General features: G+C 43.3%; 1 protein-coding gene across 1 annotated transcript in view; it reads left to right on the top strand.

Moving 5' to 3' along the window:
• The window catches only part of LOC135227035 (cytochrome b5 reductase 4-like), a 108,010-nt gene extending 104,630 nt beyond the window's left edge, over positions 1-3,380 (top strand). Inside the window, 4 exon segments of the mRNA XM_064266826.1 lie at positions 1,930-2,013; positions 2,016-2,072; positions 2,074-2,087; positions 2,537-3,380. Coding sequence (XP_064122896.1) covers positions 1,930-2,013; positions 2,016-2,072; positions 2,074-2,087; positions 2,537-2,591 — 210 coding nt within the window. The 3' untranslated portion in view covers positions 2,592-3,380.
• The last annotated feature ends 14,655 nt before the right edge of the window (positions 3,381-18,035 follow it).

The following is an 18,035-nucleotide window of genomic DNA, read 5'->3' as shown; positions in this document are numbered from 1 at the left end:
GGAGGCGGACCAGCTACCGGAGATGGATACTTACCGTCTAAAAGCTGGCTCACCAGATCGTAACATATGGTACACGTCTCATGGTACCAGACCTGGATGTCCCCGTGCGGAGTCGCGCATGGAGCATGGGACCGGCAAACTTCGTGTCCACACGGGTCCTGAAGTGTGGCGGCGCATCCCGGATGCTCACAGTTGGTGTCTGTAAGTGGAAAGACACATGAGTATCTTAAAGAATATCACTTACAGGCTAAAGGACAGAAGAACTCCATTGCATGCCGGAGCTCGGAAAAAATTCGGGCATAGCCCCTACCCTTACTAGCCTGAATAGGCTATAACCCCGGAGGTATCCGGTGGAAAAGAAGGGAGGGGGAATGGTTTAAGGTACTTAAAGTAAACTTAACATCTTAAACCTAAAAGCTCGAACGTGCCGGACTAAGTCCAGTGCGTGGCGGAGTGATAACTCAGTGAAACGGAGAGGTTAGACGAGACCGACTGTATGTTCCGGTCCACCCCGTGGGGTAGACTTAGCATGTTTCCGCTAGATGCCAGGCCTCCGGTGGTAAAGGAGCCCTAGTAAGGTGGGAAAGAGCGGGGGCATACAGACTCGGGCTAGTAACGGAGCGACGAAGTAGTAATGGAGAGGGGGAAAGGCCAGTCCCCCCTCACCTTACCATCCGACCGGACCGAGAGCCGGAGAGGTCGAGTCCAGTCTGGGTCTGTTCCCGTCCCTCTACCCCCTCGCTGGGGGGAGAGAGGGAGGCAGGCTCGGGTATGCGGAGCGAGCATGGGCAGGCCTAGCCACCCCCCCCCCCCCCGACTCTATGAAGAGCAGGAGGGGGGAAAGGTGACTGGACAGGCGCTCTGGCTGCCTCGTGACCACATAGTGACCACGGGCGATAAGAACAACAACTAAGCCTAAAACAAAACCAACTGATCAGCGAGATGCTATCGGGAAGCAACCGAGCTGACCAGCGGTAACATAAAGGCACAATAGGCCGTGACCTAGGCTAAGCGAGCCAGACGCCTAACTAACCTAAGAAAATCACATAGATAATAAAATGAATAATAAAATGAAAGAAAGAAAACAAATGGGAGAAAAAATCCAGGAGTGTACGACTAACCCGAAGGCAAGTCTACCACTCGAAAGCTAGCCGATGCCGATACTAAGAGCCGTGGTGGCTAGGGTCTGATGGAAAAGCCTACATAAGGTAAAAGACATGCATGCATGACAAAACCGTGTAGACCTAACTCTAAACAAAGCGGATAATAAAATAGAGCGCACAAAGACAGGCGATGCTCTGGGTATGGGAGACCCAGAACGGACCCATCACGAGGCAGAACCATGCTGCCATGCTTCCGACCTAGAGATCGCATTTATACCTAAAAAACGGCAAATACGTGCTCAGGGCCGGAAAAAACCAAATAGCAATAAACACTGAGTACTTAACTTAGCTGCTGCGATGGCTGCACGCTCCATTGTAATAAAATCCAAACGAAAGGGCACAAAAACACAGAGAAGAAAATGGCACGTGTGTATCGTGTGCGCTAACTGAAAAGGATGGCCACCAGAGGCGCAGCAGTCGCAGCATGGGATGGAGTAGTAGTAGTACGAGCTGCTCACTCTGTGGGTCGGCTCCCCTCTTGGGGGATTTTGTAGTGGGAGGATTCTATTGGCATTTGGGCTCGTGGTAGTGGTCTCACACGCCATAGTGTTCATACCGACACTCTCTGGGAGGGTGAGCGAGTCAGTTATACTGACCTTTTTCTTTATTTATTTATTCTCTGGTATGTGTTAGTACATTTACCCTAGAAATAATAGATTAAAGGATATTTCGCGCAGCGACACGAGCTGAGCCCAGAAAATATGTTTTAATTAATGTAGGTGTAAATGGAAAAATTTTCACTGCAGTAGTATTATGTATTTTTCAGGTCACACACATACTTTCAAGACCAAGTGATTCTTGGTCAGGTATGCAGGGCCACATAAGGAAAGACCTCTTACAAAAGATTCTCCTCCCGTTAATGATGAGACTGTACTTTTCACATGTATATGCGGGCCTACTATATTTACAAAAATTATCTGTTAAGTAAGTCAAATTATTATTATTATTATTATTATTATTATTAATTATTATTATTATTAAGTTATTATTATTTATTTATTATTATTAGTTATTATTATTTATTATTATTATTATAAAGATAGGAGTTAAATCATTTAAAGCAATGGATTTCTGATGCACATCTCATCCAGCTTCTAGTGGAAAGACATCCTCTTTCAGAACCTGTATCTTCAGCATCGAAGATTGATGTATTAACTAGAGATCAGCTAATGTCATTCCCTTCACAGATATAAGAGGCCAATGTCAGTGCATTGTTATAGAAGCTGGATGGTATTAGCAAAATCCCTGGAAACAAAATACTAGTTTTTAAAAATATTTTTTTCTATTTCTACAAATTGGAATATCTTTTATTGTAGTAATTATTAATTAGTTTGTATTTATGTATAGTGCTAATTACCGCCTTATTTTTTCAGCTTACTGAAGGACCTCGGGTATTCCAGTGAAACTTACCATGCTTTCTTAGGATAACAGAGCAGAAGGCAACAAATGTTTCTTTAGAAAACATTCTTTAATCTCAGGAAGTTACAAAAGATCGTTAGATAAATGGATCTTTCTTTAAAATATTTTGTTACTCATAAAACTGTGGTTTTATCAGTCCATAGACCATCTGAAGACTCTTGGGTGGTATATATCTGTTTTTAACATTTATAATAAGTATCTTTAAGAGCGTATTTTTATCTAAATTATATTTTAAGGTAAGTGAGAATCAACTACAGAATATTATTTTCAAATGAGTGAAAAGATATTTTTACTGAGTTTTATTAAAAAGAAATATTTTCAAATATTGATGATATTTCCATAAATAAGAATTGGTAAAGTGATGCCAAAATGGAAGAATTCTAGTCACCTAGAAGGAAATGTCTGTGATTATTGAGTGGAATTTGAAATATGTACCGTAATCATATGAAGACATGCAGTACTGTATTAACGTTAACCCTCTGGGTATGAATCATAGGCTTTCTAGAGAACTGCTATGAACAATTTTATTCAAATGTTTTTATAGAAAGCAAATTAAAAAATATGTACTATGTATACAACCACACACATATTGCATACTTGCACACATACTGTATATACAGCTGTATATATATTAGTAAGCTAACGATCACACAGTGTGTGCATATACTGTATGTTTGTGTGTATGATATACTCCCTTTCTGTTTAATTATGTACTGTATGTACAGCATATTTATACAGTATATTAAAGCAACCAACCCACAAGTCAGTGTCAGCTGAGCATAAAGACTTTTATTTACCTTTAGTGAGTTTGAATACGGCATAAAAAGAAACCAGAAATAAAATCACTACATTAATAAACATTACTGTATACGTATACAAACGTAAAATATTCAAAGAAAATAAAAGTAATCCAGTGACTCATGAATACATATTGACATGGACTGAGGACAAGGTAAGAGGTTAAAATCTTTTTAGAGCCCTCAACATCCATCTCTGTATAGATTGATATAACTACTGTATGTATTAATTACTCTTTAGTTTTCTGTAAAAGAAAACTACTGCGATGGCTTTGTCAGTCCATCCGCACTTTTTCTGTCCACCCTCAGACCTTAAAAACTACTGATAAGCGAAAACCGCCATTAACCGAAACTCGGCGAGTTATGGCGCCGAGATTCGGTTCATGGTGCTGATAACCAGTTAATGGCGCCTCTGTTAGGTAAGTTATGACGCCATAACTGTATTATTAGCATCTTATGGCACCGATAACCAAAACTCGGCCCATTATGGTGCCATAAATCACCGATATTATGGCACTAGACAAGCACCCTAAAACTGGATCGCCATTAACCGAGTCCGCCGATAACCAGGGACTGCCTGTACAGTTCTACAAACAAAAAACAATGAGAAATAACTATAAACAAATAATGAAAAATATAATGAACATTTAACATTACTCTTACCTTTATAGAAGACTTGTTAGTGTGTAGAAGACGGAAAGAAGGGGAGAAGGAGGACAGTTTATTGTTTGGAGAGGAATCCCCTCCAGAAGGATTTCAGGTATCGAGGACCTGTCTGGGGTTACTTTTCGGTTTTTTAGTGGCACTATCTGGGGTTACTTCCCTTCTTTGGTTTCTACTGGCACTAGGACCAGCTTGAGAGTCACTGGACCCCTGTCACACAACAAAACTGTCCAGAGACATTTGTTTCTGGCGTCTCTTTAAAATTTGCCTTAAGTGGAACACGGCATTGTCATTAAAGATTTTGGAGACACAGATTACAACATCTTTGTACGGATGATAATTCTCCACAAAATCTTTTACATCACTTTGCAAACATGTCCTAAATCACTGAAATAGGCACATTATATGTATGCCCGTTCACTTTCTGAATTTTTCAAACCAGCCTTGTTAGCATTTTCATACTGTGATCTTCATGCAACTCCCTCCAACACTTTGCTATGAGTTCTTTCTTAAATTCTATAGTTTCTCACAATTTTTACAGAAGGGCTGGCACTTGGGATTCTTTGGCCCCATGATGGCTTATTTAGTAGTTACATTTGAATAAAATAGCACAGAAAACAACGAACACAAAAACAGAATGGGTCATGAGAGAACACAGGTTGCTTTGTTTGGGTGTTCAGTAGGAGCCATTCCAAGTGTACAAAATCCTAGGAAATGTACAATACCAGAGACTAAAACTGAGGTTCCAGTGTGTGTGTGTGTATATATATATATATATGTATATATATATATATATATATATATATATATATATATATATATATACAGTAAGTCCTCGGGTTACGCCGGTCTCAACTTACGATGTTTCGTGGTTACGAACGCGCCCCCATAAAATATAAAAAAATACTATTTTGCGTCGTTCCGTCTTACGCGGTTTAGCGTTGTAAGCGACGTAAACAAACGCGAACTAGTTCCGGGCGCACGGCGAAGAATACGCTTTGTGGGGGAGAGGATGGCGTCGCTTCGCTACGCTCATTCCTCGCCCATACGCCATTTTGGTTGTTTTACACTGCCTCTCTCTCCCTCGTGTTGTATCGTTTTTGTAACTTTTTGCTCTTTGTTATGGCTCCCAAGCGCAAGGCGGACTCTTCTGATGGTAGTGCATCGAAGAAAAGAAAGGCCATCACCATGGAAATTAAAGTGGACATTATAAAGCGATCTGAGAAGGGAGAAACGCCAACAAACATTGGCCGCTCGCTTGGCCTTAGCCGTTCGACCGTTGCTACCATTATCAAAGATAAAGAGCGCATCGTTGAACATGTGAAAGGATCTGCTCCTATGAAAGCGACAGTGATAACTAAGCAGCGTAGTTGGTCTAATAATTGAAATGGAAAGGTTATTGGTGCTTTGGTTGGAAGACAAAATCAACGGCGTATCCCAGTCATCCTTATGGTGATTCAGGAGAAGGCGAAAAGATTGTTTGAAGCGTTGAAAAAAGAAAAGGGGGAGGGAAGTGAAAGTGAAGAGTTTGTGGCTAGTAGGGGGGTTGGTTTATGCGATTTAAGGCTCAGGCCAATTACCATAACCTTAAAGTGCAAGGTGAAGCTGCTAGTGGGGATGAGAAAGCAGCGAGTGAATTTCCTAAAGCGTTGTCTGAGATAATTAAGGAGGGGGGTTATTCTGCTCAGCAAGTGTTTAACGTAGACGAGACAGGTTTGTTTTGGAAACGTATGCCTAACCGCACTTACATCGCCAAGGAGGAGAAGTCAGCACCCGGTCATAAAGCCAGCAAGGAGAGGCTAACTTTACTTCTTGGGGGTAATGCTGCTGGCGACTTCAAACTGAAGCCCTTGTTGGTGTATCAGGCTGAAAATCCAAGGGTACTCAAGGGCATTTGGAAGGGTCAACTACCAGTAATTTGGAAGTTCAACAAGAAGGCATGGGTGACACTTGCAGTGTTTGAGGACTGGTTCGTAAAACCATTTTGTTCCAAGTGTGGAGCGGTATTGCGCCTCCAAGGGTATCCCCTTTAAGGTGTTGCTAGTGCTGGACAATGCCCCTGGACACCCTGCCCAGCTGGGAGACTTCAACCCTAATGTCAAGGTGGTTTACCTTCCACCTAATACCACGGCCCTTTTACAGCCTATGGACCAAGGAGGTTCTTTTTCTCTTCACTAACCTCCCCCAGTCTCTCCAGCACCGCAGCTTCCTCTCCAGTGTGCAAGCCAATCAAATTAATAAAGGTAAGGAATTGTTCTCTCGTTGTTATTGATAGGTATTTACATTAATCCAATGTTGGTATTTTTTCAATGTTCCGACTTACGCACCTGAAAAATCGTGTTACGACGCATCTTAAGAACGGATCAACGTCGTAACTGAGGACCCCCTGTATATATATATATATATATATATATATATATATATATATATATATATATATATATATATATATATATATATATATATATATATATGTATATGTATATGTATATGTATATGTATATGTATATATATATATATATATATATTATATATATATATATATATATATATATATATATATATATATATATATATATATATATATATATATATAGATGTACAGGCAGTCCCCAGTTATCAGCAGGGTGCTGTAATGCAAAAACCACCATTAACCAAATCTTGGCCCTTATGGCGCCAAGTTTCAGTTAACTCTATTATCAGCACCTTATGGCACCGATAACTGAAACTCGGCTCATTATGGTGCCATAAATCACCGATTTTATGGCACAAGACAAGCACCATAAAACCGGATCGCCATTGACCTAGTCTGCCAATAACTGGGAACTGCCTGTAACTGCTTTATTCATTGAAGAAATGCAGGCACTTGTACTGTTTTTGGAATTAACCTCTTAGTTCAACGGGTCAAAAGTGTTTGTCCGATGGATACTGGAAAACTATCCATGTACTATGTATTAAGATTTGCTCCCTCTTGGAAAATGTGCTGTGGGCACCCATGATGATATCAAGACCACCATAAGATAGATCTATTTATTACAGTACGCCGTACAGAAAACTCGATTGCAATGAAGACACTTTGGCGCATTTCATTAGAAATACCGTAAGTGAGACAAAAAATCACAGATACAGTAGACCCCCCTTATTTGTGGGGGATGGGTACCTGACCTCCCACAAATTGCTAAAATCTGCAAATAATTAAAACTCTTCTAAAAACACTTTCAACTGCCTATTTTGATAGTTAAAAAACACAAAACACTTAAAAATGCTTATACTTACTTGAGTTTTTTAATACTTTTATCACAAAAAGTGCATTCAGTCACCAAAATGATATGGCAATACAGTAATTTGTGAATAATTCTCAGTGAAAAATACCGCGAATAAGCAAATTTTCTGCGAATAGTGAGTATATACAAACCATTGAAAAATCTGTGAATAGGCAAGTCCGCAAAGGCTGGTGGTCAACTGTAGTGGTGAATTATAATTATTTCATTAACATTCATGTTGATACTATTAATTTCTTTTGCGTTCATCACTTATCCTGGTTTAAATACCTAAAAGAGGTGTGATGGGTGGTAGCAAGAATGAGTATAATGTCACTTAAAAATCTAAAATTCCAGAAAAATATGTTACTCAATGTATTAAATATATGTATAACCAAAACATATTAAATTTGGTAAATAATCAGCAAAAATATTAATATAATATTTTAGGCTGTTCAGACTCGGCCATCCCGCCCACATACCTTTAGGTTGTCCTCTCTTTCCAAACACATGAGTACTGTAGTACAATGAACTACAGTACCTTTATTCATGCACTCCGGATTCGCAGACTTGCATATACCCCCATTATTCGCGGAAGATTTGCCTATTCACAGTGTTTTTCTGTGAGAAATATCCGCAAGTGCCTGGGTTTTTTTTTTTTATTAATTTCATCATAAATTGTACTTTTTGTGACAAAACTATTAGAAAAACCAGCTATGAACATTTTAAATTGGTTTTCTTGAGTTTTAACTGACAAAATAGGAAGTTTTAACTGTTTTTATAGGGGTTTCAACTATTCATGGCTGGGTCACGTATACAGCATTCCCAACTTCATTTCCATAAAGAAAATTTAGTTCGACAAAATCATCATATATTTCTACTTTGCATTCCATAGATGATCCTCTGCATTTCAATTTTTCTTTGTTCTCTTTGGTCTCACTCAGTTAGGTGTTCAACTACAGTGCTTTAACTTTACATTGCTTTAATTCTCACTTCTTATTCAAGAATAAAATCTTCAGGAATGTGTGTACTTAGTCTTATTAAACTTATCTGTGACAACAGCAGACAGAAGTGTGGTATTAGGCTTGCTCTAGCACCTACTTGATTTGCTGGTTCACATCAGTCAACAGCCTCAGTTTTCAAGAAGCTTGGATTGTAGACTGAGAGGATAGGCAGGAAGGTGCTTTTTCTATGAAAGATGATCTTGTATGAATCAGTTTTGTGTGAGACGTAGAGGTAAATAACTTCGGAAGTATTTGCCTCTAAGGGTATCACAAGAGAAAGACATGAACTAGGATAAAGTCTCCTGAGCCCTTAATAGAACCATGGACTATTACTGCCTGTTTTGTGATTACTACTGGTGCCATAAATGAGTGATGAGAACCAGGATGAAGAGTGGTGAAGTCCTTAATATAGTTAAGCGTTTTTATCCTCAATACTAGTGGGTGCTATTTATTCCACTGCAACTACCAGTCGTAAAGCAAAGATTAATTGGTCCCTCCAGCATCCTTCCATTGAAATCATTTTTATGATAAGTTTAGGTTTAAAAATTAAAGAAATGGAGAGAGCTCTGGTTTTATGGCTGAGCTTTAAGTTCGAATCACACATCGGAGATTCAAGACCGTGCATATTGTAACGGCCAAATTGACCCCTTATTACGCTCAAGTACTTATTTGCTGTCACATGGTAGTCAAGTTTGATGACATCCAAGTGATGGCAACAACTAGCTGGCTGCTCGCACGTAGTTGTCGCAGTTGAGCCATGACAGTTATCAAAAGTAGCAATCTCTATGTACAATGCCCATTACAGCATACATGATGTACTTGGCAACCCCTCAACTTGCGCAGTAGTTGCACTGTGACGTGCATTCCCAGCTATAAAAGGCAGCTTCCCAGCCCATATTTATATTTTGCTTAACATATATTTGAGATTCAAGAATTTCAGTATTTTGATATATAAGATCTTCTCATATTCATGAATAAGACACAAAACAACCTTAAAAGAAATATATATTGTAACTAAATATTCCTGACTTGTAACTTTTATTCAAGACTTTCTCTGAACTTTTTCTTGAAAATATGTATACGGTATATATATAAGTCAGTGACTTAATTGCAGTCAGTTCAGTTTATTGGAATGTTCTGAAGTATAAGTGAAAAGGCATTTTCTAATTCAAGTAAAAATTGCATTTGTTCATACACGAAACAAACCTTCGTCTTAACATTAGGATTTACTAGCGCCAAGCTGGAAAACCGGTAGAATTAAAATTACACTTGTGAGATCCAGGGGACTAATGGCATTCTATACCAGGTCACGGGGCATGTATACCCAGAATGCCCACGGCTACCTGTGACCCATCAGTTATTTTCCTACCGCCTTTAAGATAAGACGTGTTACTGTCTATCTCATTTAAACCGCCGGTTTTTCAGTTTGCCCGTTCTTTATCCAATTTCATTTTTTAATTTTTCATTCCTTTTCTTTCTCCAAGTGTGATCAGTGTGTGGTAAGAGTGTATACGTGGTATGATGGAGAATTTTGCCTCAACATCGGGATCGTCTACCGCTTCGAAGAGGAGACAAAGGAAATGCCCAGGAGTCAGTGGCTTCCCTTGTTCTAGGTTCCTAACCTCGGTGTCGACGGATCCTCATCCAACGTGTAGTAGGTGCAGGGAAAACTTATGTACGGTTACTAATCCGTGTTCTGTTTGTCGCGGTTGGTCGGTGGAACAGTGGAAGAAGTTCTATGGGAAAAGCCAATACAAAAGAAAAAAGGGGTGACGCCATCTTTGGATGACCCAAACCTTACCGGCTTCTTTTGTATCAGGTAATAAACCAGGCTGCTCCATATGTTTCTCCACCTGCTTTTGAATTGTCTCATACCCCTTCGGTTTCTCCTAGCGGTTCTGTATCGGAAACGTCAGGAGGGGCCTTGGGTAATTTTATGAATAATTTGCACTCTCCTTTGTTCCCAGCAAGTAGAGGGGGAGATCCGCCATCTTTGTTCCAGGCTCTGCTACGCAAGCGCATAGGTTAGGTGGTACGTGGTCAGCGCTAGGCCTACCAGGCGTACCAACCTTGGATGGTCTGCTTGCGCATTATATGACGTCACGGTTCCAGCAGGGGCCGGCAGCGCTGAATGTTCCTCATCCCCCGGGCTTGCAATTAGCTGGAATTAATGCCGCTGCTTCTCCATCCCACTCAGTATTTACAGCGATGCAGAACGGGAGGTAATTTGGCAGCAAACGTGCGGTTACCAGCAGAAACCTCTCAGTCTCTCCCTACGAGAGCGATGACGTCACAACATACGTCACACTCTGAGATGGCAGGCGTGATGACGTCACAGACCGATTCTCGGCCTTTTTCGCTGCACCCAGACGCTAATACGCCTTCTGATCCGTCAATGCAAACTGTAATGCAGAAGTTACAGGATATAGAGGAGAGAATGAATAAGAGAGACAAAAAGAAAAAGTGTGATTCGCCTTCTTCGTCTTCTTCCTCTAGTTCGGCGTCATCGCTAAGTCCGATAACTCACGGCGAGCGCCAGTCAAGCGTTGGAGGAGGATTCGGGAGTTCCTAGCGGATCCTCGGGCCAAGAGGAGAAGAATCAATTCTTCCTCTCCTTCGGACGAAGACTGTCATTTCCAAGTCAGCAAGAAGGTCGGAAAATCAGTGGCTATTAAGCACAAGGTTGCCAGACGAAGCCGTTCGCAAGAGTCCGAACAAGCGAGAGAGGTGACGGCCCCCCCCCGGCGAGCTAGCGGCGAGGCAGAGTTACCAGTTCGGATCGCAAAAACTGCGATACCTCTGGTAAAATCGACGTTGGCGGCGAAAGGTGCAGCAGAGGATGGAATGCAGATCCAGTTTCGCCCGTAAGGCCGTTCAAAATACGTACGAAGGACGATAAGGCTCCTATTAAAAGTACAAAAAATAGAGAGTTGGCAACCTCGGCGGATACGTTCGTGGAAGGCAGTGTCCGTCTGGATAGAAGGCCGAGGCCTGGCTCGCCGACGCTCGAAAACGATGCCAATGCTAATAAAGACGAACTTACCTCTGTCTTAAGGGAGCCTTCATCTTGGAGATCTAGACGAGATTCTCGCTCTAGATCGTGAGCAGAGAAAGAGTGAGACGTTCTCGTTCCCTGCTGACTATCTGGGATCGAGCCAACAGCGGCCAGCAAAGATCAAAGAGGCCGCGGCCGTAGGGGCAGGCGGCCGTGGAATTCCGGGCCGTCTGTCAGAAGATAGAGGCGAGACAACATCTCTCGTGACGGAGAGTGGTACACTAGAGCCGGAGGAAGGAGAAAACCAAGAGTTTCTGGCCTCGTATGCAGAGGTTATTGATTTGATTCGTCAATTCAATAGCCTTTCGGAGAAGACAGAAACACCGGCCAGTATGCTCCTCCTGGAATTGACATGGCGTTTGGACTAAAGAAAAGGGATACCAAGGTGTCGTATGAATTGCCTTGCTCGAGTCATGCGGAATCGGTCTTGCAACACGTAAACGCAAAGATTGCAGGGAGGGATAATTCCTTAAGATCTAATAGATCATTTAAATTTATTCCCCCTCCAATGATAAAGCAAAGGAAATATTATACGACACCGAAGGTCCCTTTGCTGTCTAGACAAATGAACCCTAATGTTGTAAGGTTAAGGCCTGGATTAACCTTGGATCAGGTTAAAATGGAGTGCCCTTCGATGACGTACCAAGAGGCTGCCACGTTAGAAGCAACAGCTTCTTCTGTCTTTCAGGCTGCGTCCTGGTTAGACCTTGGTCAACAGCAGTGGCGAAAATTGCATCCTCGGAAGCAACAAGGAAAGTAGTAGATGAACCATTGTTCATTAGATTACTACAGTCAGGGTCCAAGGCGATTGCGTACCTGACAAACGTAAGTGCCAATGTTTGGGCAAATATCCTGCTAATGAGGAGAGATGCAGCATTGGCTAGACTAAGCCGCAATGTGGATTTGGATTCCCTGTTAGCAATGAGGAATGGGGATATCTTGGAATCGCAACTACTGTTGCCAGAGGTCATACTGGAAGAAGCGATAGATAGAAGAAGGATGGACACTAACGATAGGTTGGTGCAACAGGCAGTTAGGAAAACCTCTAACAGTCAAAACTATTCCTTTGGAGGGAAGACAACAGCAGATGTCTCGAAAGAAACCAGTGAGACATAGCATCCCTAATAGAGTCACAAGACCCTCTTCCCAAAGAGGATAACTCATCGGCCCTTTCACAATAGAAACAACAGAGGAAGGGGCAATAGGGGAAGGGGGAGAGGCTCAAGAAGATAGGATGGGCGCCTCCCCATCACTCGGCCACACCAGTGGGGGGTTGCCTGGCAAATCACTGGAAGGTGTGGCAGGAACTAGGGGCAGAGCAGTGGGTGGTTGGATGTTCTCAGGATCGGGTATTGATTACCGTTCGAGGAACCCCGTAACCCCGCCCCTGACAGATCAACATTACCCCACTCACTTATGCCCACAGATCTCAGAAGGCCACTATTCTGCAGGACGAAGTGAAGAAAGATGATGGAAAAAGGAGCTGTGCAACAAGTATGCAGTCCGACAAAAGGCTTCTACAGCAGGATTTTCCTGGTACCCAAATCCAACGGGGAGTGGAGGACAGTAATAGACCTGTCAACGTTGAATCTGTTTATAAGGAAAACCAGTTTCAAGATGGAAACTCCGAAAACGGTTCTACAAGCAGTCAGAATCGGAGACTTTATGCTGACAGTCGATCTAAAGGACGCATACTTTCAGATACCAGTCCATCAGTCTTCAAGGAAATTTCTCCGCTTCAGTCTTGCAGGAAAGCTTTCGAGTTCAAGGTCCTGTGCTTCGGATTGACAACGTCTCCTCAAGTTTTTACAAGAGTGTTCACCCTCGTGTCGGCATGGGCGCACGCTCAGGGGATCAGGCTGATAAGATATCTGGACGATTGGCTGGTGATAGCAAAGTCCAGGGAGAAATTAATCAGGGGGGACAGGGCGACCCTCCTGCAGCTTTGTCACAGCCTAGGTATTGTGGTGAATCAGCAGAAGTCGCAGCTGGATCCAAGTCAACGTTTGGAATATCTGGGAATGGTGATAGACAACACACAAGCCAAAGTATTCCCGACAGACCAAAGAGTACAGAAATGCAAACAAGTGGTGAATGCCTTTCTGGGAAAGCAGACACAGCCAGCAAGACAGTGGCAGGTGGTGCTGGGGAATCCTAAACCTCCCTGGAGAAGCTAGTACACAAGGAGGCACACCTTCGGTCCCTACAAGGGAGGATGAAGGAGTTTTGGTCACCAACAGTAGATCACCCGTACGAGCAAATTCCACCCTTGTCGGCAGAAGTGAGGAAAGACTTGCTGTGGTGGGTGGACGACGACAATCTGACAGTGGGTGTCCCCCTTCAACAATCCTCCCCAGACCTCTTGCTGTTCTCGGATGCATCACTAGAAGGCTGGGGAGCCCATATGGAGGAGTTGATGGTGTCAGCAAAATGGAGTTGCAAGGACAGAGAACTCCATATAAACGTGCTGGAGTTGAAAGCAGCTTTCCTGGCTCTACAAGAATTCAGGGAGAGAGTAAAGGGACACTCGGTGGTATTGATGTCAGACAACACCACAGTAGTAGCTTATATAAACAAGCAAGGAGGCCTAGTTTCTCGGCAGTTACATGTGATGACAGTTCAACTTCACCAGTGGGGCTATAGAGAACCTGGTAGACATCAAGGCCAGGTATATTCCGGGAAAAAGAAAACAAAAATAGTGGCCGACAAGTTGAGCCGCAGGGATCAGATTCTGGGAACGGAGTGGGTTCCCTACACCAACAGGTAGTGGACAGGATGCTCATGTTGTGGGAAGGACCGATCATAGACCTATTCGCAACCAGGTACAACAAAAAGTTGGAAGTGTATTGTTCAGTAGTCCCGGACGCAGAGGCAGCAGCAGAAGATGCGCTACAACACCCCTGGGACAATCTGGACGTGTACGCATTTCCTCCATTTTGTCTAATCCGTCAGGTTCTGAACAGGGTAATGCGGTCTCAGAACCTCAAGATGACCCTGGTAGCCCCGTTATGGCGAAAGCAGAGTGGTTTCCAGACCTACTGGAACTCCTAGTAGATGTGCCAAGAGAGTTACCTCCATGGAGCAACCTTCGTGTCAGCCTCACGTGGGAGAGGTACCACCAGTCGGTGAAGTCCCTATCGCTTCACGGGTGGAGACTGTCAAGTATCTCCTCCGAGAGCGAGGGTTTTCGCAGAAAGCAGCAACTCAGATGGCAGGTAATATCAGAAAATCATCTGCGACAGTATACCAAGGGAAGTGGTCAGCATACTGTGATTGGTGTCGTAGGGGGAACGTGTCTCCACTCGGTACCACTATTCAGCAGTTAGCGGACTTTCTGATATATCTCAGAACAGAAAAACATATGTCTGTATCTGCAGTGAAGGGGTACAGGGCTGCTCTAGCCTCAGTCTTACGAATGAAAGGAGTGGACATATCGTCTTCATGGGAGTTGGCCATGCTGATGAGGAGCTTTGAACAGTCATGCCCACCAAAGGAGCTAAAAACCCAGATTGGGATCTGACCAAGGTACTGAGTAGTCTGACAAAACCCCCTTACGAACCACTAAGGCAGTCCACGGATAGGAGCCTGACCCTGAAGACAGTCTTCTTATTGGCCCTGGCTTCAACCAAAGGGTGGGGGTAGCTACATGGCCTCTCATATCTCATAAAGCACTCGAGAGGTTGGAGATCAATGGTGTGTGAGTTTGTCCCAGGATTCGTGGCAAAGACCCAAAATCCAACAATAGTAGACGGCAGATTCGACTCCTTTACCATACCTTCCTTGGCAGACTTTGTAGACAACGACAAAGCTGAATGCTCCTGTGCCCGTCAGGGCACTAAGGGAGTACTTAAAGAGAACAAGGCACCTCAGGCCGGGGTGCCGAGGTTGTTCGTAAGTACAGGACGGAACAAGAAGGAAGTGTCCAAGAATACAATATCATTTGGCTAAGGGAGACAATCAGAAATGCTTATACTGCAGAAGACAGAGGGTCAGATAGCCAGGTGGGAGCTAGAGCTCATGACATCAGGGGTGTGAGTGCTTCCCTAGCATTTAAGAACAACATGTCTGGGATAAAATTCTTAAAGCTGGCGTGTGGAAGCGCCAAACAACTTTCACCTCATTTTATTTGAAAGATGTTGCCCATAGATCCTTGGACACCTTTTCCTTGGGTCCAGTGGTGGCGGCCCAACAAGTGATATAGTTCATCCAGTGCCCCTGGCGGGTCAGTTTGCGTCTAGTCTAAGATGAAGGTATGAAAGTAGAATGGATGGGATGACGGGTCTTTTTTCTTTACTACTTTCTTTCCTACTCCTTTAACTACGGGCAATATGAAGGAGAGTACCGTCATGTGCTGGAACGGACTAGATGCAGGTGAGATGGTCAGCCATACTGTGAAGCTATCTTAGCTGATGATATACTTTTCAGTAGCAACACACCCCTCTGGATAATAAGGAAAGAGGGGTGAAGGTCGATCCAGTCGCAAGGGACAAGAGTAAACAGTAGAATGGTATCTACACCCAGTGGGAGGAAACCAATAGATCCGCTTATATCTTTGGTCCTAGGTTCATTGTCCATTCTCTAGAATTTCCCTATATATTCGGAAATGGATAAGGTGGCAAACTTCCAGTCAGTTGTAGAGACTTACCTCCCTCCAATAGTAAGTCTATCCTAATGTTAAGACCGAAGGTTTGTTTCGTGTATGAACAAATACCAAATTTGTAACTAATTTGTATTTTTCTTTTTATAACTAACAAACCTGAGGTCTTAACAGTTAAAGGCCCACCTCGAACCACCCCTCTAGCAGTCTAAAACTGGGTTAGAAATATAAACTGATGGGTCACAGGTAGCCGTGGGCATTCTGGGTATACATGCCCCGTGACCTGTATAGATGCCATTAGTCCCTGGATCTCACAAGTGTAATTTTAATTCTACTGTTTCCAGCTTGGCGCTAGTAAATCCTAATGTTAAGACCTCAGGTTTGTTAGTTATGAAAAATACAAATTAGTTACAAATTTGTATTTTAGAGATTTTCAGTGTGCTTGGTATACTCGGAGAATGTTATAAATAGATAAATATGACACTGAATACAATACAACTTACAAAAAATGTGTTAGGTAACAATATAAATACTTTAGAAATTAAACATTTATTTCTGGGCTCAGCTCGTGTCGCTGCGCGAAATATCCTTTAATCTATTATTTCTAGGGTAAATGTACTAACACATACCAGAGAATAAATAAAATAAAGAAAAAGTCAGTATAACTGACTCGCTCACCCCTCCAAGAGGGTGTCGGTATGAACACTAGGCGAGTGAGACCACTTCCACGAGCCAAATGCCAATAGAAATCTCCCACTACAAAAACCCTCCATGAGGGGAGCCGACCCACAGAGTGAGCAGCTCGTACTACTACTACTCCATCCCATGCTGCCGACTGCTGCGCCTCTGGTGGCCATCCTTTTCAGTTAGCGCACACGAGTCACACGTGCTATTTTTCTCTCTGTGTTTTTTGTGCCCTTTCGTTGGATTTATCTATAATGGAGCGTGCAGCTATCGCAGCAGCTAAGTTAAGTACTCAGTATTTATGGTTAGTTGGTTTTTTCCGGCCCTGAGACGGTATTTGCCGTTTTTTAGGTATAAATACGAACTCTGGGTCGGAAGCATGGCAGCATGGTTTCTGCCTCGTGGTGGGTTCGTTCTTGGTCTCCCATACCTAGAACATCCCCTTATCTATGTACGCTCTATATTAATTATCCGTTTTACTTAGGGTACTGTCTACTCAGGTTTGTCATGCATGCATGTCTTTTACCTTATGTAGGCTTCTTCTTTCCAGACCCTAGTCCCGGCTCTTAGTATCGGCCTCTGACTAGCTTTGAGTGGTAGACTTACCTTCGGTTAGTCGTACACTCCTGGATTTTTTCTCCTACTATATTGCTTTCTTTCTTTTATTTTTATTTAATTATACCATGTATTTTGTTATGGTTAGGTTAGTTAGGCGTCTGGCTTAGCCTAGGTCCTGGCTCATTGAGCCTATACTACCGCTCATCAGTTCGGTTGCTTCCCTATAGCATCTCTCTGATCAGTTGGTTTTGGCCCAGTGGGCCTATATGCTACTGCTTTTCAGTTCAGTTGCTTCCCGATAGCATCTCTCTGATCAGTTGGTTTGTCCTAGGCTTAGTTGTCTTGTTTTGGTCTTACCGCCTCGTGGTCACTACGTGATCACGAGACAAAGCCAGACGCCTGTCCAGTCACCTTCCCCCCCCTCCCGCTCTTCCATAGAGTCGGGGGAGGGTGGGTCGGTCTGCCCATGCTCGCTCCACATACCCGAGGCCTGCCTCCCTCTCTCCCCCCAGGCGGAGGGGCTAGGGAGAACGGGACAGACCCAGACTGGACTCGACCTCTCCGGCTTCTCGATCCGGGGCCGGGTGGTAATGTGGTGGGGGGTACTGGCCTTTCCCCCCATCCGTTGCTTCCTTGTCGCTCCGGGCTAGCTCGAGCCTGTATGTCTTCTCGCTCTTTCCCACCTTACTAGGGCTCCTTTCCTGATCGGAGTCCTGGCATCCAGCGGAAAGATGTTAGTCCACCCGAGTAGAGTGGACCGGAACATACAGTGGGTCCCTGCTAACCTTACCGTATTGCTGAGTTACTACACTCCGCTACGCACTGGACTTGGTCC

This window comes from Macrobrachium nipponense, chromosome 15, assembly GCF_015104395.2.
Source record: "Macrobrachium nipponense isolate FS-2020 chromosome 15, ASM1510439v2, whole genome shotgun sequence".
NCBI classification, from domain to species: Eukaryota; Metazoa; Arthropoda; class Malacostraca; order Decapoda; family Palaemonidae; genus Macrobrachium; species Macrobrachium nipponense.
The sequence above is the reverse complement of the archived record's forward strand: the minus strand, read 5'-3'. Positions and strand labels throughout refer to the sequence as shown.